This window comes from Mytilus trossulus, chromosome 7 (genome assembly GCF_036588685.1).
Source record: "Mytilus trossulus isolate FHL-02 chromosome 7, PNRI_Mtr1.1.1.hap1, whole genome shotgun sequence".
Taxonomy (NCBI): Eukaryota; Metazoa; Mollusca; class Bivalvia; order Mytilida; family Mytilidae; genus Mytilus; species Mytilus trossulus.
In genome coordinates this window covers 82620260-82646046 of record NC_086379.1, presented here as the reverse complement: position 1 = coordinate 82646046, position 25787 = coordinate 82620260, and the positions used below count along the sequence as shown (strand labels likewise).

The window sequence follows — 25787 nt, the reverse complement described above, 5'->3', positions numbered from 1 at the left end:
AATTGGTATCCCTTTAGATCAGCAGTGTATTATAATAAATATATTTACAATTCTGAGTTTTTAAATTTTCTATTTTTAACATATGTAAAAACGAAGAGATTCATCTTTTACTATATTTCCACAAAGGTACCTCAGACCATCTTCCTGTTTCTATGGTAAATTTTAATTGATAATTAAACCAATGCACCATTAATAGAAAGGCGTTAATAAAACCGTATGGTTCCATTATCCCTTCAAGATATAGACAAATGTACGTCGAAGACACATTTTGTATATCAAAAAAGTTTATGAAGCTTAAAAAAATCTAAAAACGCATACAAGCATCAGAAATTCATTAGGTTCCTGTGAAGACGTACAACCCCTTCTGTGTCTTCAGGAACGAGGTTTCTCGCCAATTGACTATTACATATTACTTCATTTAATCTTTAAATAAATGAATAAATAACAAGTTCAATTATGTTGCAAGTTCATTGAACGGTGTTAGTGGACGTATGTCAGTACAAAACAAAAATAAACCACTAAAGCTATACAATTAGAGAAAATGCAAAACACTGCAGTAATTCTGTTCAATCGTTGTCCGACCACTGAATACATATTAACGTTATGATTTCGATCGTCATTTCCTAAACAGCAGAGTCGATATAGACATCTATTACCGAATGTATCGTCCTTTTCTCCTATTTTGTTTAAGTATGCAACGAGGCAAGAGCAAGCCACAACTAAAGAGCTGGTAAATACCTGGTAAGAGACGAGAATTGATATGTACGGAATATTCTCAGAAGTCGATGGCATAACTCCTGATATAAAGGAGAGACATACTATTAATGTAAGAAATAAGTTTACACAATATCCCAGTTTTTCACCAGAATCGTCTGGAATAATTAATGACATCATATTCAAAATTATTATCACTAAAACAGGGAAAAACACTATCAAAATGTGGTATGGCCATCGACGCTCCAGAATAATGGTCCATCGTAGACGCGAATATCCTACGTTTGAGACTGTTTTATTGTATGAGAAAATCGAAACAGACTTTAATTCCCATGCAGAATTAGGTGTATAGTAGCTAAACGTGTAACCTTGCCCTTCCAGGTTTAACATTATACTTTCTATATCGTGAATCCACCCTTCTAATTCAATGTAGCATTTCTGAGTATCGAATGGATAAGCCTGTACATTAACCTCGCATACGGTATCAAGTTTTCTCATGGGAATCCACATTACCTCTCCACTTGACCATACTTGTAATATGTCGTCTTCCTGTTGAAGCCTTTGATCTTCCACGGCATTTGTTATAAAAATATCCGGAATCCACACGGTAGATGCTCTCATATATATACTTTTAACACCCCCATATTCAGTTTCATTCCAAGACAGGTGTGAGTCCATCCAATAAATATCCCATGTCACTATACTGGACAGGGTATGAGCGGATTCGTCAAATCTTTGAACATTCTGCATGTACATTGTGATGTTTACTAAAACAGTTCCACTTCCGGTTTTAGTCGGGATCACAAGTGGATCGTAATGCTTCAGTAATGTTTGGCGTAGAGCCACATGATTGTCATATATTACTGCCGCACAAAAATCACGTGTAACAAATATCAAAAACCACAGTCTTGCAACAGTTGACGATAAATCATGCAAGTACATTTCATCAGTCAATTCATGGATCAAACTTTAGTCTTATTATATCTGATGATCTGCTATCATTGATGCTGTTATTTTGAATATTCGTCAGAATGTTTTAGGAAAATTTCATCGGTGGTCATGTGACAGAAACACTGTTTCAAACGATTGAGATATCTACTTCAGAGTGAACTCTAGAAATAAATAACAGACTTTTATTATTAGAGAACGCACAATTCAAATTGAAACATTATGCTATTAGTTTAATTAAAAATTGATAGAACAGTGGAAAATCTACTGAATTGGAAAAAATAAATATTCACTCATTTTATTATAGAGTCGAGAAAATCGATCATAAAACAAAAATACAGTTGATGATAATTTCGTTTTAACAGTTATTTCTGAATACATTTATAAATATTAATTGTTAAACAGTGTTGTTATGAATAAACATGCAAATACAAGATGTGTTATGACCTAATTGCGTCAGAAGCTGATATTGAAGAGACAAATCAAGAAAAATTTGCTTATTTTAAGATTTAAATGGACCGACATACCTTACGACTGAAATCCACATGATAATAGAGTATATATTATTCTGTCATATAAGCTCTGATGTAGAGTTTTCCCACGGTGCATTTTTGTTGTTGTTGTTGTTGTCGTATTCCGTTTTTTCAAACACCAACATACATAGAAACGAGCTTTTTTTATATCAACTTCAATATTTCTGACTTGGTACAGGACATTTAAAGACAAAATGGTGGGTTGAACCAAGTTTTTATGGTAGCCAAACATCCCGCTTATATGGCAAAGTACTCAAGATGCGTAGTTCGATTTTGTTGCCTTCAATTTTAATAGATTAAAATCAAGCATATCTTGAATATAATAGCCAATGACGGCGATTATGAACATACCATTTCAACTGGTGGAATTAGTTTTCCAAAACGGATTTAGTTCGGGATTAAAACATTAAAAAAGCTTTGGTTTTTTTTTTGCAATTTTCAAACTGGATACAAAACACAAATAATCGATTCATGATTCGCTTCTTTAAACTTCGTTAAAAATTACATTATTTTTGGAAGAAATTATACAGTAAGCATACAGACAAGCGGCAAGAAGGGAAGGTAAACTTCTAAGTTACATTCTGTAAAGGATATGCCTTAAAAGAACTATCGACTTTATTATTTTAATACTTTGAACGACAAATGTATTTTACATATCTACCTTTGTAACGTATAAATTCTGACGTCAAACGCGCTATTATATATCAGAGTCAATGGTAATCTACCATTCGATTCCAGTACTTAAATGCATTCAATCGTTAATGGGTGGATTAAACATACATAATTAAAATTCAAAAACAAGAAAGCCATGAATGATGTTGTTAAATTCTATATGCGCCAATTTTGCTTCTTTGTTAAATATTTGTTTGTTTATATTGTGATTAAGATAGTTGTGGTACTTGTACACTCTTTCTTTATGATATTCTTGTATTCTTGAATTTTATATTTAGATCACCTGGCCCGAAGGGCCAAGTGAGCTTTTCTCATCATTTGGCGTCTGTCGTCCGTCGTAGTCGTCCGTCGTCGTCTTCGTCGTCGTCGTCGTTAACTTGTAACATTTTGATCTTCTTCTAGAGAACCACTGAATTTGAATGAAACCAAACATAGCATGAATGTTCCTTATGAGGTGCTGACCAAGTGTTGATACTGTGTAGCCGATTCATCATCAAAGATGGCCGCCAGCGGGGACTTAGTTTAACATAGAACCCCATGGGAAATGCATACAAATGACTTATTTTAGAGTACCACGGAATGGAATGAAACCAAACATAGCATGAATGTTCCTTATAAGGTGCTGACCAAGTGTTGTTACTTTGTAGCTGATCCATCATCCAAGATGGCCGCTAGTGGGGGATTTTGTTTAACATAGAACCCTATGGAAAATGCATACAAATGACTTCTTTTAGAGTACCTCGGAATGGAATGAAACTTAACATAGCATGAATGCTCCTTATAAGGTACTGACCTAATGTTGTTACTTTGTAGCCGATCCATCATCTAAGATGGCTGCAGCGGGGGGGAGGGGGGGGCTTAGTTTAACATAGGACCCTATGGGAAATGCATACAAATGACTTATTTTAGAGAACCACTGAATGGAATGAAACCAAACATAGCATGGATGTTCCTTATGAGGTACTGACCAAGTGTTCTTACTTTGTAGCTGAGCCATCATCCAATATGGCTGCCAGGTTCAACCAACCAAACATGTTTGTTCCTTTCCTTTTGAGGTGCTGGCCAAGTGGTTTTACTTTGTAGCAATTTTTTTATATATATAATTTCAAAAACCCTAGAATAGTCAGGTGAGCGATACAGGCTCTTGAGAGCCTTTGGTTTTGCATTGTAAAACTTGTTTGTTGCTTGTCTTTCATTTCTTCTATGTGCATTGTTTATGCATTTCTATGTTTCTTTGCTAAATATATGACGTAGCTCTGTACATATACATCCCGTCACTGTGTTATTGTACTATGGTAGTTTTTTGTATTCTTGTCTTTAATTTTTGTTGAGATGTTAGGTCTATATGCCATTATTTGCTTCTTTGTTCAATATATGTTTGTTTTTAATGATTTGGGTTGTTACATAATGTTGATTGCTGTATATTTGACATGTTTACCTAATATGTCTGTTTTGTTTACGCATCTTTGTCAATATAATGGAATTTTATGCGACGTCATACAATTGAGAGGTTTATCTAGCTATTAAACCAGGTTCAACCCACCAATTTCAACATCAGAAAATAACTGTACCAAATCAGAAATATGACAGTTGTTATCCATTAATTTGATGTGTTTAAGGTTTTGATTTTGCCATTTGATTGCAGACTTCCTCGGAGTTCAGTATTTTTTATTTTACTTTTTACAATTACATGTCGATTTTAGCCAGGAAGCAACCTATGATTTCCAAAACATCACGTTAGAATGAAATATTCAGTGGTTGCCTCCTATTAAGCGTGTTGGAATGTTATTTTCGAAATTTTACTCATATTTAGCATGTTGGAATGTTATTTTTCGGATTAAGTGATGAGAGACAGAGCTATGATTTCTTTATTAAGAAAAGTATGACCAATTTTTGACAGCCATTTTTAAAGTATACCAAAAGCATTTAGGTTTTCGATTGCATTTATATACATGTATATATATGGCAGTCAGCAGGGTTGAAGAACATCAGTTTTTCGACCTGTTAGTCAACTGCGTTTTGTTTAAATAAACTTTTTCATTTTTTTTGGTCTTTTGGAAAATGTTGTTTGTGCTGTATTTAGACTCCTCTACAACGAAATTTGTTTTACATGCACACGTATAAAATTGCGGTTTTTATCCAACGCAATCATAGGTTTGAACGTAGTTTTCAATTTAGACTCGTGTATATATATATATAATATTAATTGAAACAACCTGTCGAGTAATTGCACGGACAACAATCTAAGTATCTCTTTTCGCTACACATTAATTGTAACTCTCATGACTTAGATGTATACGAAACGTCACTTTCTGTGGCGTTAAACCATTCGTGTGATGCACAGTTCATAATTTTATTGTGGTGTACTATGTTCTGTTTGTTATTCTTTGGTTTACATGTTATTATGTACTAGTCTATTATATTATTTATTGATGTATGTCTCTGTCCTAAGTGTTCTTTCGTGTATTTGTACTGTACAACGTAATGTTGTCATTCTAAATTTATGTTTATTAGCATATACACCGGAGGTTCGGATAGCCAAAACCAAGTTCAATCCACCATATTTTTATACAAATGTTAATAACCAAGTCAGGAATGTGGTAGTTGGTATCAAATAGTTCATTTCTATGTGCCGGTATTTTGGCGTATATATTTGTGACAGTTCAGTGTTTCTGTTGTTCCGGTGTTTTTCTCTTATATTTGATGTGTTTCCTCGTTTTTAGTTTGAGATCTGGATTTGTTTTCGCTTAATCGATTGATGAATATTATATAGCAGTTTACTATTGTTGCTTTCATTTGACAAGTGACTCCCTGGAAATTTGAGAAAAAAATGGTTACACAATTCTGCCTATAATGTTTGTTAATGTTATTGATATCAAGCTTTCTAATTGTTGACAGTGTAAGATATGAACCTGATATAAGAAGTCTTTAGATTCAAGATTGCTACCAAGTTGGTTTGCCTCAAATGTTATGAAACTTATAACTATTGGTCACAACTTTTTTGAAACTTTTGCTCCCACTTATTTGTATTGTTGTCCTGTCATGTAATGTTGTCATTTTAATGTTATAATTAACATTGTCATTAAAGCGGGAGTTTTGGCATGCGACAAAACCAGGTTCAACGCATCGCTTTTTTCTTAAAATGCCCTGTACCAAGTCAGAAAAATTGCCATTTTTATATTACAGTTCGTTTTTGTGTATGTTACATTTTAATGAAGTGTTTCTGTTGCGTCGTAGTTCTCTTATATTTGATGCGTTTCCATCAGTTTCGTTTTGTAATACGGATTTGGTTTTTTTTCTATCGATTTATGAATTTCAAATAGCGGTATACTACTGTTGCCTTTTTTATACACATATCATCATCAGATTTAGTTGGTGTCGATTTCGCCCTTCTTGAGTCATGTCCCATTTGTCAATTTAAAATTGCAGAATTTGTTGTATAAAAAATTATTTAAAATCATATAGTGGACTGTCACACATTATATGACCGAGGCCAGTAATATGCCAATGTCTGACATGCTCAGTCTGTATGTGTAATGGTAATAATTTCATGTTATTCTCTTCATATGTTTTCTGGGACTTTATCTTGGTGCATACATTGTAGTTTTTGACAAATGTTTTGATTTTTTTCGTATCACAGTATTTTGTTTAACCGTGCACATAATAAAATATTTTCGACATCTTTAGTCATAGTGTTTACACAGTTTTATTTGTATTTTGAGTTTTACTAATTGTTTTTTTTTTCTGGCGACCCTTTATTTTACTTTAGAATTTTAGTTTAGTTAGGCTGCAGGTTTTCATCGCCATCAACTTCATCTTCGTTTAATGGACCATCCATGTCAATGCGGTCCGTTCTATTGTAGAACACTTTAAGACGACTTGCATATACTAATTTCTTTTAAAGCTTGTGGTCAATGTCTCTTCTAAGCTTAAATGCATTACAGTCTAGTGGTTCAATGTTTGTTATTGTATTTGGGCCAGTTCAACTAATTTTGGACTTTGTCCTTTTAAAATCTTTCTACATAACAGTATTACTTTGTCACCTGGTGAATATGTAGGGTTTACTGATTGTTTGTCATGTTGTGTTTTGTATTTTACTTTATGATCCTCTCACTCAGAGGTTATTATAATTAGCAGAACCCATCCCTTATAAAAAGCTTTGAAAGACCACCCAAAAACAAAGTGTGAAACAAAAGAAAAGAAAAAAATCAGCAGCCTGGTGAATGTATTATATCTTCTTACAACTGCTGGCGGCATGCATGGTAATAATTATAAAAGGCCTGAGACTAACACATAGTTATCTACATATTCTTGGTTTGAAATCAGTTGAATAGTTCAAGATTGTAAAGGCAAGTATAGCAAGTAGTGACTGCATGCTTACATGAGATAAGAATGTAAAACGTCACTACAATGTTTAACTTGTTAGCTCTCACTACAATGTTTAACCTGTTAGCTCTCACTACAATGTTTAACCTGTTAGCTCTCACTACAATGTTTAACCTGTTAGCTCTCACTACAATGTTTAACCTTTTAACTCTGAGTTTGCCTCAATAAAAACTGTTAATCCGTTCTAGGAAACACGATGAGATAGTGTAAACATGAAAATAATAAACTAGATAAGAAAATCTGATTCAAGACGAGCTAAACTATTTTCTACACTCCAAGCATCAAAATGATCTATAATAGGTTTTCCCCTGTATAAAACCTTTTGATATTCATCGATATTAGTCCGAAATAAATGGTTTTGAAGATGTTTATGTAGGAATAGTCAGTAACACATAAATAACTGGCAAAATCTTGGTTGCAACAATGTCGATTTTGTGGATTTTTTTCTGGACAAACTTTTTTTTCGCCTGTGGCGAAACACAATCTATTTTTTTCGCGACATGTTGAAAACTTTTTTTTTTCCAATTTTAGCATTACATATAGTGGCAGCTGAGGGTGAAGCAAACATTTTTTTTTCTTACAATCAAAAACAAATTATTTTTTTCTCCAAAAACTGGAAGCAAACTTTGAGCCCCCCCCCCCCCCCCCCGAAAATCAAATGGTTGATGCCTAAGGCGGGAAAAAAAATACAAACGCCATAACAAAAATAAAAAAATACCAAAAAGACACAATATTTAAAGTATGCAAAAGGCGCCGACACCTAAAAACTAAGGCTGGCGGCAATATGAACACCATAAAAAAAAAACTGAAAGGAGGTTCGTCAGGTGCAAAGGGAAAGGAGATACTGTTCTGGCCATCATTGGCACCACGCGTCGTGTTAACCTAAGAAGTAATAAATATATCAGGGGAAACAACTTAGTGAAGATGCATTTACCTATGATGCAGTTTAATGAATACTAGAACACACCCGCGAAATCGCGGCCATATATAGCCTGTGAACTGTTGTAGGAAGATTTTTTGTAGAATATATTATGTATGGAGAATTTCATAAAAGGTATCAAAAGCTCTCTCCCTTTTTCCCAAGTCCGATATTTGTTTCCTTTTTGTTAAATCCAATTACTTTCGTGTGTCTGGCCTCAGACCACAATTATTCTTCTCCTTTGCTACAATGCTTCTTGTGGTAAAAGTCAAATCAAATAAATAATTGCACCGTTTCAAACATGAATTAAATATAACTGCTGATATATAGACCATTATTAGTGTAATAAAATATGCTTCTAGGACAATTCTATCAGTGCTTTTTCTTATGAGAGCCTTATTAACATGCCAATGGTAGGATATGAATTATGTATAAATCACTAAGACCGACTAAAGCTTATTTGAGGGGTGGTCTGAGGGGTTCTGATCCCGAAATCGAAAAATATTTTCCCGGATCCTGTAAGGATCAATCCCCAATCCCGAGCTTAAAAACCCGATCCCGACGCCTCGAAAAAGGTCCTACCTGCCACTCATCTCTACCTTACTTTCATTTTTGCCAAATCACTATTTTCCCCTTTCAATAATAAATTTGTATGTTCTATTTGTGGGCATAATGTTTTCTAGTCTAAGATTCCGTGCGTTCGGTCGCCCGTCCGTCCGTCTATCCCGCTTCAGGTTAAAGTTTTTGGTCGAGGTAGTTTTAGATAAAGTTGAGCATTTTTTACTTATTTTAATTTATCTATGCAAGTGGTATGACCTCTTAAATAGTAAACATTCAACGAAACGGAAGAGAGAATACAGAGAGTCTCTATATACTAAAGTAGTATAATCGTAGTTTACATGTAGATAGACGCGAGAAGTAATTGTCCTCTCTAAGGAGGTATAATAGTTGGGATTCTTGCGATTTAAACACCATGCTAAAGCTCTAAATGGCTTTTATCCATCATACGATTGGTTGTACTTGTGTCACATGTTTTACTTATTTTAATATATATATATGCAACTGGTATGACCTCTTAAATAATAAACATTCAAAGAAAACAGAAGAGAGAATACAGAGAGTCTCTATATATTAAAGTAGTACAATCGTAGTTTACATGTAGATAGACGCGAACAATAATTGTCCTCTATAAGGAGGTATAATAGTTGGGGTTCTTGCGATCTAAACACCATGATATGGAGAAGGCTCTGATTGGCTTATTTATTTTTTCATTTTTATTATCTATCATAGATACGATTGGTTATGTTTCAAACCGGAAGTCTTGTCTATGACTAAAAGTCAGTCCGATGACGGAATCATATCCGGACTCCTTTTTTGTCGTTTTTCTCCCAAAATAACTCAATCTGAATAATCATAAGAATGGATGACAAATGCGGCAATGCATGTTACCCATATGACATAGAGACATGATGATTGATTTACTGTGGAAGAAAGAGAAGCGACACCCAAAATGAGGTCTTCTCGTTTAATAGTATAGATTATTATGATTTATAATAGCGCATTCTATAATTTTAAAATTACCCTAAGCGCTTTAAAATGTATAATGAATAAACTATCATGACTATGTCCACAACTTGGAAATAAAGTATACGTTAGATTGTCATTTTCATTACACAGACATGTCTCGTGAAATACCATAGAAAAATAAAATATCAAAGATGATCACCCTGTATAACCCCGATACACATGAAACCGGACGTTGACGCGTTCGAATCGAACACACCGTGTAACACTGAGTTCAGACAGTAAGGAATTTTATACTTTTAAAGACAATCAAATATCTATTCTTCGGATATTTTGCTCTAATATATTCTTTGCCATAATACTCATCAGTTACTTAAAGGTTTTTCAAAAATGTGACATCTTTATATACTAACATAAAAAAACGCACAACGATTTCAATGATAAAACGTGCTTGGTATTTTTAAACATTCAAAACTAATGTTTCTCGTACCTCATAGTTTTTAAAACATATATTTTTGAAAACTTCATAGTATGAAATTAACAAACTTATAAAGATAGTTTGTTTATGTTGTATCTAGAAACAAATAAAATGCACGTTTTGATGTGTCTTTATTTTCATGGTGTGTACGCCTCGTTGTCATTACACCTTTTTATACTGTACGCTTCGTTGACACAATATTGCGTTTGTCAATGATTTTCGCATGTATTAAATTATCCTTTGATATGATTATAACCAATATGCATGTTTGAAAATAATAATTAACCACCATTACATGCAGACAGCAACCCATATAAATGTCCGTTGTAGTGTCGAAAAACTCTTAGAGGAAATTTTTACATGTAAAAAGAAATCCTAATGTATACGAAAGTGTGAATTGGTAGGAAAATACAATAACTCAACAGGTGCAGCTATGGCTAGGCATACAGATAAACACGTCCGATTTCTAATTTGATAGCATTTTTGAAAGTGTTTACAATACGACAGTCAATGAACGGTTAGGTGATGGGTTGGGTGTCCGCTAACATGTTTAATCCCGCCATATTATGCATGTTCCTGTCCAAAGCCAGGAGCGTGTAATTCAGTAGTTATATGTATTTTTTGTTCACTATTTTGTGCATAAATTGGGCCGTTAGTTTTTTTCGTATGAGTTGTACTACATTTCTCATTTCTGTGTGTTTTATAGCGGTGTGGGCTTCGTTCATTGTTTAAGGCCGTATGGTGACCTATAGTTGTTCATTTTTGTTTCGTTTGTTCTCTTGCGAAGAGCTGTGTCAATACCACATCTTCTTTTTGATATAGAAAGCAATCAAAAACAAAAAATGGATTATAGGTTAAGTATTTTGGCCTGAATCTCAGATGCTGGTCCTAGCGGGTTATAAATTACAATATAGTTACATTAAGGCTAAGAATATGTGTATACAATGAACATGTTACTGAAAGCCATCGATAGTAATACAGTTACTTTAATGTGAAGATATAAAGACGAAGAGACAATTCTAAATATTAACTGGTTTGCTTTCTTCAATTATGTTTTTGTGTTTGTTTAATTTTTAAGGTTTAAAGATTATGCTTAAATTACAGTCTTTCTACTGTGGTGCAAACATCTGAATGATCGGTCAGGTCATTCTGGTTATTATAAGCACCTTAAAGTCTATACCCATCCATAATCATTTCATTTAAATTTTGATTTATTTCGCAGAAGACCACAGGGACCATATTTATATTCCTCAGTTACCCTCGGCGTCATCGGTAAATTATTAGTTGAGCAAAGCATCAATCATCAACCTAACCTATCACATTTGCTGTGTTTCTTTTTTCATGTTGGTACTGAACAATTTATGGACCCTTTTATTTATGTATTACACGCGTAAGTAATGGCCGATTGTTGGTTGCTTAACGTTCACTTGCAAATATGTCATGCATGTTCAGGATAAGCACAAAGTAGCAACACATACTACATGTAAGTCATGGAAGGGGGACTTCCGGAATTACGTCAGGGAAGTTTAAACTGTAACTGGATAAAATGATGTACATTGAATAAGGACACACATGTTGCCTTTCAACAGGCTATTTTTCGACCTCTCTTAAGGTTTTGTAGGGGTTCGTTCAGTGTAGTTAGCGTGGTATAATCTCTTTTCACGAGATATTGGATTTTGTATTCCCATTCGGACTGGACGTGACTGTGTACTTTTACATCCCACACAGCTAAACGGGTGGCCAACTTCGGTAAGTTTTTACTGCCGGTCAGAAAAAGACAAAAGTGATCATTTCTAATAGTATATTTCCCAGTCACCCTTCACCAAATTCTTTCATAAATAAAAAAAAATGGCCACAATATAGAACGTTTTGCTGTACCTGTTAAATCAAAACATCACTTAACATTATTACAATTTATGCACACTTAAGAGAACTCATAATACCGTATATCCTCTCGATACTGTTTATATTTGGCATTGCACAAGTTCATGCGTTGTATTACGTCTTTACCTAAAAGCGTGGGATATACTGATTAACAATTTAGATACATCATTTACTTTTTAGTTGTTATTCGCTTTGAAATAACTATCAGTTACTACAATTATGTATATGATTTATGTGCATTGTACCGACATTTTGAGTTTAGCCAATTACAACTGAACTTTTTTATCATGTTGTGCTGTTACATCAGTGTTCTAGGTTAAGGAGAAGGTTGTGGCAAACATGTTTAGTCCCGACGCACTTTTTTTGTCGGTCCAACGTAGATCTGTCATTGTTTTTCATTCTTTAATACACAATTCATAAGTTATAAATAAATAACCGTTAGTTTTATGGTTTTAATTTTTCATATTTTTTTTCTATATCGGGGCCTTTTTTAGCCGACTGTATGTAAAGGTTTTCCTCATTGTTACATATTGTACATTGGACTATAATAATTGATTTATACACCCACTTCATTTAAACTTTGGTGGAAAGTTGTCTCACTGGCCATCACACCACATCTACAAAGCTGAGGGGTCAAAGCTTTATGCGCAAAAAAAACTAATAAAAAAAACCTAAAGCAGTTGGAATGCCATCTATGGCATTCGGCAAATTAAGTTCAACGGCTCCTACATGCATGTATGTCTGCTTTCGTCTAGGCAAATTTGGACCAACATCGGCATTTGGAAGAGCCTCAAATTGTGAAAAGGAAGTCATTAAAGTTTTAATGACTGTACTATACTTTTTGAAACTTCCTCTGGAATATATTAATCAACTGTTCATTTCATCTGGAATAACATTGAAAGTCTCAATTTTCAATAGAAACATTCCAAGCAGATGTACGCTGGTTAAATACTTCAATTTTGGCGTTGTACGACAGATATTTTCAGTTCAACTAAGTTAACAGATAAACATTTACAATAAAATACAGAAATGGGTCGTCGACACCATCTCGAAAACCTTGACAAGAAAGTAATTTGTGACGGTTTTTGTCAACGAACTGTAGAGTGATTATTTCAAAACGCACAACGAACGCGACACATTTGGTGGAACGAACAATACAGTAAGAGAAAAATTATTTTGTATGATATTGCGTTTATTTTAAGTTCTAGGGCGCATTTGAAGGCACGTAGTAATTGAATGTATAGTTATTTGGTATTGCTGAAGGTATAAATACGCAAAGGTGTATGCAAAAAAAGATATTCAGCATTGTTTATATCATAAACCGTATGAAATTGCACCCTGTCTGTGCGTTTTGCATCTAGCAGTTTTATCAAACGTTTTATACTATATCTAAAACTTCACTGGGGTAAAGCTGATGACCGTTACTGCATTTAAGGTTATCCCAAGATGTCGGATGAAAAATTAGGTCAGTATTTGTATTGTCTGTTTAAGTGTTTCTAAAGCATTTTTTTTACAAAGCATACATTGGTACGATGTAAATGTATAAAAGAATCACACGGAAATCACATATTACTACCGAGAAATGTGTATGAAACAGGAAATTGGATTTGAAAAAATCGCTAAGATGACCGTAAATCGTAAGTAAAATATTTTCAAGATGACCGTAACATAAAACAAGGATGACCGTGATTGGTAAAAAGATGACCGTAATTTGTAAAGGATGACCGTAATTTATAAAGGATGACCATCGATTCTAACAGATATCCGTATTTGTATTACTTTTTTTGTATCAAATAATTAATTGCGTTGGTATAAAACGTATTTATAAGACTGCATTATCCTATAGGTAGAAGAAAATAAGACTTGCTTCAAATACATAGTTCACCAACTGTTTTAAATCGTATCCGAATGAAAGAGGAATCTTGCTAGCTTTAAACATGAGGGTTGGATTGTTCAATAATTTTTACATTTCTAAATCTATCCGATGTACAATGTATATATAGTACTGTAAAAAATCTAAATACAAGTGAAAACCAAATTATAAATTTAGAAGAACTAAATATAGCATTCAAAAGATGTTCCTCCAATTTTAAAGTCAGTGGAGATTATGTCCAAGAAGGGTGTTAATCGGAATTAAAAATGAACTTTATTAGGTCGTTAGTTTTCTCGTTTGAATTTATTTTACATTGTTATTTAGGGGGCCTTTTATACTGACTATGCGGTATGTTCTTTGCTCATTGTTGAAGACCGTCCAGTGACCTATATATATATATATATAATTGTTGATTTCTGTGTCATTTTGGTCTCCAGTGGAGAATTATCTTTTGGAGAGTTGTCTAATTGGCAATTATACCACATCTTTTTTTATATTTATGAACTATTGCCAAATATTGAAGCAAAACTAAAAGAGATAGGGCGATACGAAGACTTCATTTCCGTATTGAAATGCTTATCTAATGGAATATTTACTGAACATATTGCTTTTCATTTGTTACGTAATGTTTAATCTCAGTCAAACCAACTGAATGCCGAATAAATTTTGCAGTTCCATCGGATCCGGTGTTGTCAATGGACTGTTTGTATATTTCAAGGCAGATGTTAAGATTTTAATCTGATTCCGCTGAATAATCTTATGCTTAATCAATGTTTTTTTTTCTTTAACTTTTCGTCGAATTGCTGTCAATTTGTATTATATTCTTCCCTACACAGTTTAGAGTTATACAAGGAGATAACATAAGTCCTAACCTGTTTAAGATTTTCATCAATGACCTTCCCAACTATTTGGAAAATCTCTAGACCATGTAAATATCAATAGGCATATTATCTCTAAATCCGTAAAAACTAGTACTGTATGCATGTTTTTAAGCATGCTTTTAAGCTTATTCCTCTATATGGAAGTGAAATTTGGAGCTCATTCAATCCCTTGATAGTAAAATTTAGATATGGAAACCAACTAATGTGCATGGATAAAATGTATTCAAATTTAACTTGTGAAAAGCTACACAGTAAATTTTGTAAATTCATTCTGGTCGTCACAAATAAAAACACAAATTGTGCAGCCTTATTTTAACTTTGTCGGTTTCCACTGTAGTGTCAGAGGTCTATTTTGAATTATTGGCTTAGACTAAAAAATAAGAATAATTTCCTTTATTACAAGATGCATACCAGAATTCAAATCTCTATATTCCCAGTATAAATCGTCATGGTATAGCTTTCTCCAACACATTTTAAAAACTATTCCTGGTTTTGCAAATCTAAATGATGGGAAAAATATTTCAAATAAAACCACCAGGAAAATATTGAAAGATCGAGACGTGCATACAAATTTTGGAAGGATCAACTGACCAAGAAATCAGAAGGAGAGCTCCGCACTTATGTGACAGTTAAGGATAATTATGGTTTCGAAAAGTATCTATATAAATATCATTACAAAATTTTAGCGTAGGAGATCATTAACAAAATTGAGGGTGTCATCTCACCATTTGCAGATTAAAATAGAACGATACCAGGGTACTCCTCCAAACCTTAGACCGTATGTCAGTGTTATTCTGGTAATATTGAAAATGAAGTTCATTTTCTCTTTTATTGCACAAAATATAACGAAGACAGACACTATTTATATCACATCTGAATCCTGTTCCAATTTCATTAACTTAAATTCCAAAGAGAAATTGCTACGGCTGCTGTCTTGTGAGAACTCAACTGTATGAAAAGAGTTGTGTATATTCCTGGTTAAACACTGCAAGTAGCAGATTTATATTCCATGTTTCGGAAAATTAGTTATTGTTGTTATTTAAAAAAAATATGTGTTAAGTGACAGGATTCAGTTTCTCTATTTGTTTTTGTTCATCTGCTTCTGACCTGAGACTACTATCCCAGTTCTGACACGAGGATTATTGCTGTTATTATTGCCTATCGCAATCAACAGTATATCCTACAGCACCGTCCCTTGAATTGGTGTCTCCTATACATATGAACAAATTTATTGTCATTTGTCTATTATAATATCTGTCACTATATATAATTTTCAATGTTTGTTGCATATACTTTCATTATTGGTAATTGTATAAATGCCCGCTTTGGGACCATGATTGGAAAAATAAAATATTTTATTTGTATTCAAATTTTAACGTTGTTATCAATAAACAATTTAATTTTGGATGTAACGCGTCTTCTGATTGGCTGGCGTTATTTTGTTATGAGCCCATAGACATAATTTAGTCGTGTGACCGTGACGTCATCAACGTTTTTTCATGGTTTTCTATGGTTTAAAATGGAATTTACTGCGGAATTAAAAATATAAGAAATGACTGTATTATTTTGTCTGTCTATTCGAAATAACATTAAAAAAATGTGATGCACACTGTTAAAGAACCCGCTACGCGCGTTATTCAGTATGCACCAAATTTTTTATGTTATTTCTTCATAGACAGAAAAAATATTAGTCATTCCTTAAATATTTAATTATTTACGAGAAATATGCAATTTACTAGCATTCTCATAAACAAAAAGTTGAAAAGAAATTGATAAAACATATTTATAACCGCTAAACGAACCCCTATTGAGACAAACTCGACAAACAGTTATGAATACACATATGAATATTTCTTAGAATTGACGGTCATCCTTTAAAAGTTACGGTCATCATTAACAATTTACGGTCATCTTTTAACCAATTACGGTCAGCCTTGTTATGAATCGCTAATCCTGTTAAGGTCATCTCGATTACGATTTACGGTCATCCTAGCGAATTTTTCAAATCCAAATTCCCGTTTTATACACGTTCCTCGGTAGAGATTTGTGACTTCCGTGTGAATCTTTTATAAATTTACATTGTATCAAAGTATGCTTTGTAAAGAAAATGATGTAGAAACACCTAAACAGACAATAAAAATACTGACCAAATTTTTCATCCGACATCTTGGGATGACCGTGAATGCAGTTACGGTCATCAGCTTTACCCCAGTGAAACTTACAACAACTGTATAATTGAATAAATAAACTAACATGCACATTGAAATATTTATATATACTCAAATAAGTTCCATAGAGGCATTCGAAATTGTTGTCATCCCAAATGTTGTCCTGATTATCGCTTCGAACGCGTCAACGTCCGGATTCATTTGTATCGGGGTTATACGGGGTGATGATGTTCCTGAACTTTCATAATTGCTAGAACCGGCTCAAACCAAGACAACCTCCACGGTACTGCTAACTTTAACTTATCTTTCTGAATTATGTGTTTTAATATGTTCGTATCTTATGAAAAAAAGAATATCTGCATAGGAATTTAAGCAATTTGACTTTCCTTTTTACCAACTAGTGTCATCATTCTTTAATATAGTTTGACTTTAAGACCCCCCTCCCCCCCTTTTTCAATAAAAAAAATCCAAAAAAAAAATATCATTGACAAAATAATTGATAAGGTAAATATAGTATCAAATAGATTATGTTATTTTGTTTTATGACATCCCAACTCCAAATAAAGCTTTGAATTTGATTTGATTTAAATCCGTCCTTGGGTACACAATCAGAAGTGTACATCATTAATTTAGCACAACCTTCACTGTAAATCATATGACATGTCATGTGACTCTTACTAACAAACAAAAATGGTTTCCAAATTCAGTCTAAATACTCTGTTTATTTTATTGATATCGAGCTTTCTAATTGTTGTCAGTCTTAGATATGAACCCGATTGGAAGTCTTTAGATTCCAGACCACTACCAAGTTGGTATGACGAAGCAAAAATTGGTATCTTTATTCACTGGGGAGTGTTTTCTGTACCATCATTTGGAAGCGAATGGTTCTGGTATAGATGGAAAACTGCTAAAGAGCCAGGAATAGTTGACTTCATGAACAAAAATTATAGACCAGGCTTTACATATGCTGATTTTGCTCCAAAGTTTACAACTGAATTTTACAATGCTGATGAATGGGCAAATATATTTAAGGCATCTGGTGCAAGGTAAAATATTGATCATGATTTACAGATGCAGTTAAAAATCTTTATTGGCAACAATTTCATCAACATTCATGGATATCAAATTGACAAAACATTAGATATATTACTCTTATTTTTCAAACGCATACAACATTTTTTTCTTACAATTTTATTACCATACAAAAGCATATATGAAAAGTGTCGATCATGAATGTACACAGACTAATTTAGCTATTTCAAAATTTGGTGACTGCATGTGTATGTGAAAGGCATCTATCCCATCACACTTTTAAAAGATATAAGATACAACAGATAAAGTTAAGTCTGTCTCATATTTTGAATCACATCTAGAAACAGTGAGGGTCTGTTGTCTGTTGAAAACAAAACTTTACTACAAAAGAAATGTTTTTAGCTTCCCAATTTTGAGCTTTCCATTTCTATGTTCAATGTACATTTGTAGCAGCATTCACACAGTGCCTGCATACAGAGTATGCATCTATTTCCCAGTTGATAAGATATTTCTGGGCTTGTATTTTCTATCATGATCTCCTTGATAGAGGGCTGCTGCTCACAAGGAATCTATAAAACTAAGAGTTCCAAGTGGTGAAGTTGAAATTATCCCTTCATAAATTTTAAGGACACCATCAGGAGTTGGTTTACAGTAATGAATTATAAAAAACTTATTGCTAAGTAAACAAACTTTTTTAAGGTTGTGATCAACTACAAAAGAAATAAAAGAACAATAGACTTGAAAATATAACATATTTGTGTTTTCCTCATTTAAATCTTACCTTGTTTCCATTTAACTGTTTTGTAGATACATTGTATTGGTAACCAAGCATCATGAAGGTTTTACAAATTGGCCATCCAATTATTCCTGGAACTGGAATTCCATGGATGTTGGTCCAAAGAGAGATCTTGTTGGTATGCTTTCTTTATAACGTATTCTATAGGTCATTGTAGGTTACATAGATGATAGTTTTAAATTGTCTAATTTGAAAATGAGGTAAAGAGATGCTTTGTACAGGTATGTATTTGTGGCCTTCAGTGGGGGTCTCTTTGGGGTGTTCCAATCCCGGATCCTGCTTATTGTTTTGTCAGATTCTCATATCCCGCTTTACACTATGTACGTAAGCAATTCATATTTTTTGTCATTTCCAAGGTCCCGCTTGTCCTAATTTCCCGTCTTCACGAGACAAAAATTTGACTTTCACATGTCACGCTTATAAAAAATCGGCCAATCCTGCGTCACACTTAGACCCACTTCAGCTGTTATCTGCTTGGACCTACATGTATTTCCTATTTCACAATTTTATGTATGATTTCATCTGCAGTAATCATGGTAAGCAAAGTTGAGACAAAACATTATTTTTTTGGCAGGTTATTTTCTCAGGATGTAAATTTTCGCATATTTCATGTATTTTTGCAGAAAAAAAAAATCATCAAAATTTAAATCTTTCACAGTTGTTTATAGAAGTTCTGTTGCATTGAAAAGTTGATGTTCTTTTGTTTTTTTGTTGACAGGTGATACTTTAAACCAAAATATCAGGAATATGCACAATTTAAGGACATGTAATACATATACATGTAGTAAGCTGCCGTTACTTTTCAAATACCACATTTACTTTTCAAATACCATTATAAAATTGAGAATGGAAATGGGGAATGTGTCAAAGAGACAACAACCCGACCAAATAAAAAAACAACAGCAGAAGGTCACCAACTGGTCTTCAATGTAGCGAGAAATCCCCGCACCCGGAGGCGTCCTTCAGCTGGCCCCTAAACAAATATATACTAGTTCAGTGATAATGAACGCCATACTAATTTCCAAAATGTACACAAGAAACTAAAATTAAAATAATACAAGACTAACAAAGGCCAGAGGCTCCTGACTTGGGACAGGCACAAAAAACGCGGCGGGGTTAAACATGTTTGTGAGATCTCAACCCTCCACTATACATGTACCTTTAACCAATGTAGAAAAGTAAACGCGTTACAATACGCACATTAAAATTCAGTTCAAGAAAAGTCCAAGTCTGATGTAAGAAGATGTAACCAAAAAAAATAAACAAAATGACAATAATACATAAATAACAACAGACTACTAGCAGTTAACTGACATGCCAGCTCCAGACTTCAATTAAACTGACTGAAAGATTATGATTTCATCATATGAACATCAGGCACAATCCTTCCCGTTAGGGGTTTAGTATCATACCATCATAACATATATGAGAAGAACATAACCCGTGTCATGCCAACAACTGTTTTTAGAATAAATGTGTTTAGTTCCGACGCAAAGACCTTATCAGTGACTCAATATTAACGCCAAAATATGCAATCTTTAATGACTTGACAACAGTATCGTAATTATATCCCTTCTTAATAAGTCTATTCAAAGGTTTTGTAAGTTTCTGAGGTGAATACTGACACCGTTGTGCTTTATAAAGAATATTTCCATAAAAAATTGGATGTGAAATACCTGAACGTATAAGAAGTCTGCATGTTGAGCTATATTTACGAATGATGTCTTTATACTGATGATAAAATTTAGTAAATGTTTTGACTAGTTTGAAATATCGAAAACCCTGGTGTAATAATTTTTCAGTAATACATAAATTTCTCTTGTTAAAATCTAAAACATTGTTACATACACGAGCGAATTGTACAAGTTGAGATATATAAACACCGTAAGATGGTGACAAGGGAACGTCACCATCTAAAAACAGATAATTAACGATAGGAAATGAAAAATCATCCCTTTTATCATAAATTTTAGTATTCAGCTTTCCGTTAGTGATATAATTATCAAGATCGAAGAAAGGGCAGTGGTCATTGTTAGTATTATCTTTATTTAAAGTAAGTTCAGCAGGATTAATTTCATTAATATACATACTGAAGTCGTCATTATTGAGAGCCAAAATATCATCCAAATATCTAAAAGAATTATTAAATTTGTTTATCAGATGTTGTTTTGATGGGTCTTTGCTTATTTTTGTCATATTATACATGTATAAACTCAACTGAATTTAATTTTGACAAGCTCTCATATTACATATCTATGAAGATCTATTTATTTTCTATTTGTTATTACAGGTGAACTAGCCACAGCTATAAAGAGTAAAACAGATTTACATTTAGGACTATACCATTCTTTACTGGAATGGTTTAATCCACTATATATGGCAGACAAAGCCAGTGGATTTAAAACTCAGGATTTTGTGAAAGTAAGTCAGTCTTATTTTATGTCCTGGACCTGGGAAAGTGTAGGTTTTAATTAGATTTCATAAAATACTGTAAGCAGGCATATTCAGGGGCAATCAAAGACAAAAAAATAATTAAGATATACTCCTTAGTGATAACTTGTGAGAACATCAACATTTTTTAAACAACAAAATAAAAAATAAAAAAACTTGTTTATTGACCAATAAAAGATCCTCCAATAGAGTGGCAGAGCATTTATGAAAAGAAAAATACATAGCTCATACATTTATTTGGTTATTGTTTGCTATAATAACATTAAAAATTGTACAGACAATAACAGATTATACAATGGGAAAGAATTTATTCGACACTACATTATATGGAAGAAGTACACTCTGATAGAGGGGGAAACATGTTCAATGTTATTACAAATCATAACAAATCAATGTTAGTATTTAAGGAACTGGTTTTATTACTGATCTTGTGTTTTTTTCTGATATTAATTATTTGAAAGTATATGTCATATCTACTTCAGTTTTAATGAAATGTTATCCAATGATTCTATAATGTTGTAAAAAGAAAAATGTATGATGACCTCTAGGTATAAGTTCCAAAAGTTGTGGACTTTAGTCATTCTTTTTTTTTAATATAGAGTAAAACTATGCCAGAGCTATATGAGTTAGTGAAAACTTACAAACCTGATGTGATATGGTCTGATGGAGACTGGGAAACCACTGATGTTTACTGGAATGCCACAGAATTCTTAGCCTGGCTTTATAATGATAGGTGAGTAATAAGGAATAAGGAAAACTTGCATTTCTTTGGATATGTACATTGTAATTTCATGGTTATGCTAAAGTTAGCATACAATCCTATAGAAAATATGTTATATATGTTGAATATTTAATTCCATGATTCACTTGAATCCAAGAAATCCATGAAAATTGGTATCCAACGAATGATAATGAATCCTTAGTACTTCTTAATCAAAAACTTTGATTACATTGTCATCATTTGAACCCTGGTGGATAGGTGCTGTATTGAAGTTGAAATATAAAAATAGCTTACATGTTCTGTAACTATCACTTACTTTTGATTTAATTGATTTTGTGGATGTCTTTTTCTTTTTTAGCCATGGCGTTGTCAGTTATATTTTCGACTTATTAGTTTGAATTACTCTCTGGTATCTATCACCTTTTATTTACATGTGATATACAAATAGGATGTGGTATGATTCGCAATGAGACATATTTTCAACAGAAACTAAATGACTTAAAAGTATGCAACTGTGTACAGGGAACTGTACAACCTTCAACAGTGAGTAAAACCCACGTAGTAAGCTACATGTCTGAAAGAAAAAATGACATGTAATCAATGTAACGACAGGATTGAAGTACAAAACAATAAACAAAAATAGAATTCAGCAACAACCAACAACAACTGAATTATAGGCTCCTGACTTGGGACAGACACATATAGGTATTGGCATGGTTGAAAATGTAAACCAAATGAAAACAGTAACCACCTACAAATGACCTATACTTAACCCAATATAACTTTTTTACATTAGAATACTTTATGTTACAGCCCTGTAAAGGATACTGTATGTGTTAATGATAGGTGGGGTAAAAACATTAGATGTAAACATGGAGGATTTCTCAACTGTAATGATAAATACAATCCAGGTATAGTATTATTACACAGTTTTATATCTGTCAAACAAAAGTAACTTATCGGACTCCAAAGTAAATTCAAGAAGGCAAGTCCATAAACAATTATAAAATAAGGAATGATGTGTGATAATTCATCTTTTCATGTAAAAATTCAATTTTTGTGTTATTTTTACACTTTTAGTTAATAAGTGTCATACAGTTTTACATTAGATTATAGTTTTGTAATTCCTCTATATCTTGTTAATCAATATTGAAGAGATAACACAATGTTCTTGTATATAACACATTTGTAAAAGAGGTAACATATTTGTGTAGCAATGATCATGACACACCTTCACGAAAGTTCCCTTGTATTGACTGAACATAATATAATGACAAGAGTATAACGAAGAGGAAACTTTCAAAAATAAATAAATTGTCCAATATTGTTAAGATTACTACAATTCATTATATCTTTTCAACTGAATATTAAGCAAACAGCAAAAAACAAATCAAACAAAACTTAAGTAACGTGTGATGTCTTGATAAGATTCATTAGACTATAGTATCTTTACTTTACAAAATATTGTGTGCATTTATTACACTGAATTTTGATTGAACTGGTAAAAAGTGTGAGATATAAAGCAATTGCTAATATTTTATGAAGGAAAATCACAACTGATCTTCTGAATGCAAGTTTTCAACATTGCAAACCTTTTACTGTTATATTTTTTGCATCGATATCAATAATTTCTGAATTTACATTATATAGGAAGTGGAAGGTAATAAATACTATACCATGTTCATTTTAGGGAAGTTACAAAAGAAGAAATGGGAGAATGCTATGACAATTGACAGATATTCATGGGGTTACAGACGTAATGCAAGGCTGGCTGACTTTCTAACCTTACATGACCTTTTATCTGAAATTGTTTCCACTGTTAGGTAGGTATTTGTATTTGTGCAGCAAGCATTGTGCTGATTATATAACCTGAAATATGTATAGCGACCTAAAGTTTCACATATCCATGTCATGTGAATTCTAGTGGATAGCAGTTTTATTGACATTATATAAATATATGAAATCTTCTTATTTTCATATGATAACTTCCTTTGTTTGTTCTATCTAATTACTTAAACAAATATATACCTTACATAAAGTAATGAGATGTGGTATAATTATTAGTCAGACAAGATAAACTCCTTGGATATTCACAAAGTTAATCTCTTCAGTTATTGAGAACTTTTGGAAAATCTCATCAGATTGAAAGAACAGTAAATATATGTAGAACTATGCAGGATTTGCTTGAATTTGTTCCATAACAAATTCAAAAATACTTTTTTTTTAAATTAATTATTAAAATAAATAATATAATCAGTAATCATGTATATTTTCTTTTTTTGTAATCCAAGTTAGTGTTATTCTCCTTTTGTGGTATTTTTATGAGAATTCAATACCATATTTTTTCATGATGAATCCACAGTGTTGTCCATAATCTATATATATAAGTGTCTCCTAAAAGGTGGAGAAATCTTTTGGAATTATGACTAAAGGGAGATAACCAGATCATACATTTGTTTTACAGTTGTGGTGGAAATATTTTGATCAATATTGGTCCAACTCATGATGGTATGATAGTACCGATATTTCAGGAACGACTACGACAGCTTGGTGATTGGTTAAAAGTCAATGGAGAATCTATTTATGGATCTAAACCATGGACTCATCAGAATGATACAATTACTAAAAATATATGGTAATTATTAGATATAAACTAGAATTTTGTCAACATTACAAGTTATAATATGTGCAAGATATTTATAACACGGAAAATAATGTATAACTAACATAAAAAGTAGTTAAAGATTTTAGAATGATAAAAGAGATATGTGAGATTAAAAAGACAGCATATTAATGAAATAAAAACAAAATATATCTTGAAGAAAATATGCATACTTTTATAACAATAAGCAGATGTTTATAAAATATGAAACTTCTCAACTGAACATTTACAATATTCCCTGTCAAAGGGTTACAATCCAGTCCCCTCCTTTCCACCTTTGGCGGACATTTCTTATAACAATGCTGCACCATCACAATTCAGTATAATTATCTGCCCTTGATTTTCAAAGGATTTTTTCTGAGTATTTTGAAAACACTAAACGCCACTTACTTTTTTTAATACATTAATCCAAGAATTTAAGATTTAAATGTTGTTGTTGAATATTGAATGATTCTTAGTAAAATATTATTTTCAACCAAAAAGCATTTTTGCAACATATATAAAAAGAAGATGTGGTATGATTGCCAATGAGACAACTATCCACAAAAGACCAAAATGACACAAACATACCCAGATGGGATGCTCAGAAAAGATCACCCAATCTATCCTAAATTAAATGTAAATGATGAAAAAAATTAATTGCAAATCAAACTGTATCCATTGTAATGATATGATGTGTTTATTATTTTATAATTAATAAGTTATAAAACTTTTTATTATAGGTATACCTCACAGAAATCCAGTGATAGTTTAGATGTGTATGCTATTCTACTTTCGTGGCCAGAAGGAAAAGTGTTGACTCTAGGTGCACCATTACCATCAACTACAACTGTTGTCTCTATGCTGGGATACAGTACAAAGTTAAACTGGAAGCCTGGTACCAAAGGAGGCATTGACATTAGTGTACCAGTTATTCCATCTAATCAACTACCTTGTACTGATGCATGGGTGTTAAAGATCGAAGGTCTCAAGAATTAGACTGCAAAAATATTGTAATTCATAGTTTTTCAGATGTTTTCAAGGAAATTCCATACTAGACAGATGGAAATATTTATCCATGAATCTCTGCCTGCAAACTTAGATCTTTTTTTTTTATAATTTACTTAAATTTAGTTATGGTAATTCATAATTTTATCTTCTGTTGC

General features: G+C 32.6%; 1 protein-coding gene across 1 annotated transcript; it reads left to right on the top strand.

Annotated features, from left to right (window-relative positions):
* Positions 1-17613: 17613 nt before the first annotated feature.
* Positions 17614-25745, top strand: LOC134725993 (alpha-L-fucosidase-like). The gene is made up of 8 exons (XM_063590341.1): positions 17614-18026; positions 18820-18926; positions 21099-21229; positions 21859-21992; positions 22794-22891; positions 23671-23803; positions 24445-24615; positions 25365-25745. The coding sequence occupies exons 1-8, from the start codon at positions 17671-17673 to the stop codon at positions 25618-25620; spliced, it is 1386 nt and encodes a 461-aa protein (XP_063446411.1). The 5' UTR covers positions 17614-17670; the 3' UTR covers positions 25621-25745.
* Positions 25746-25787: the final 42 nt, after the last annotated feature.

Coding starts and splice junctions, on each gene's coding strand:
- LOC134725993 (XM_063590341.1), top strand. CDS start 17,671: ATGGTTTCCAAATTCAGTCTAAATACTCTGTTTATTTTATTGATATCG. Junction 21,230..21,858: donor AAACTCAGGATTTTGTGAAA/GTAAGTCAGTCT, acceptor TTTTTAATATAG/AGTAAAACTATGCCAGAGCT. Junction 23,804..24,444: donor GAAATTGTTTCCACTGTTAG/GTAGGTATTTGT, acceptor TTTGTTTTACAG/TTGTGGTGGAAATATTTTGA.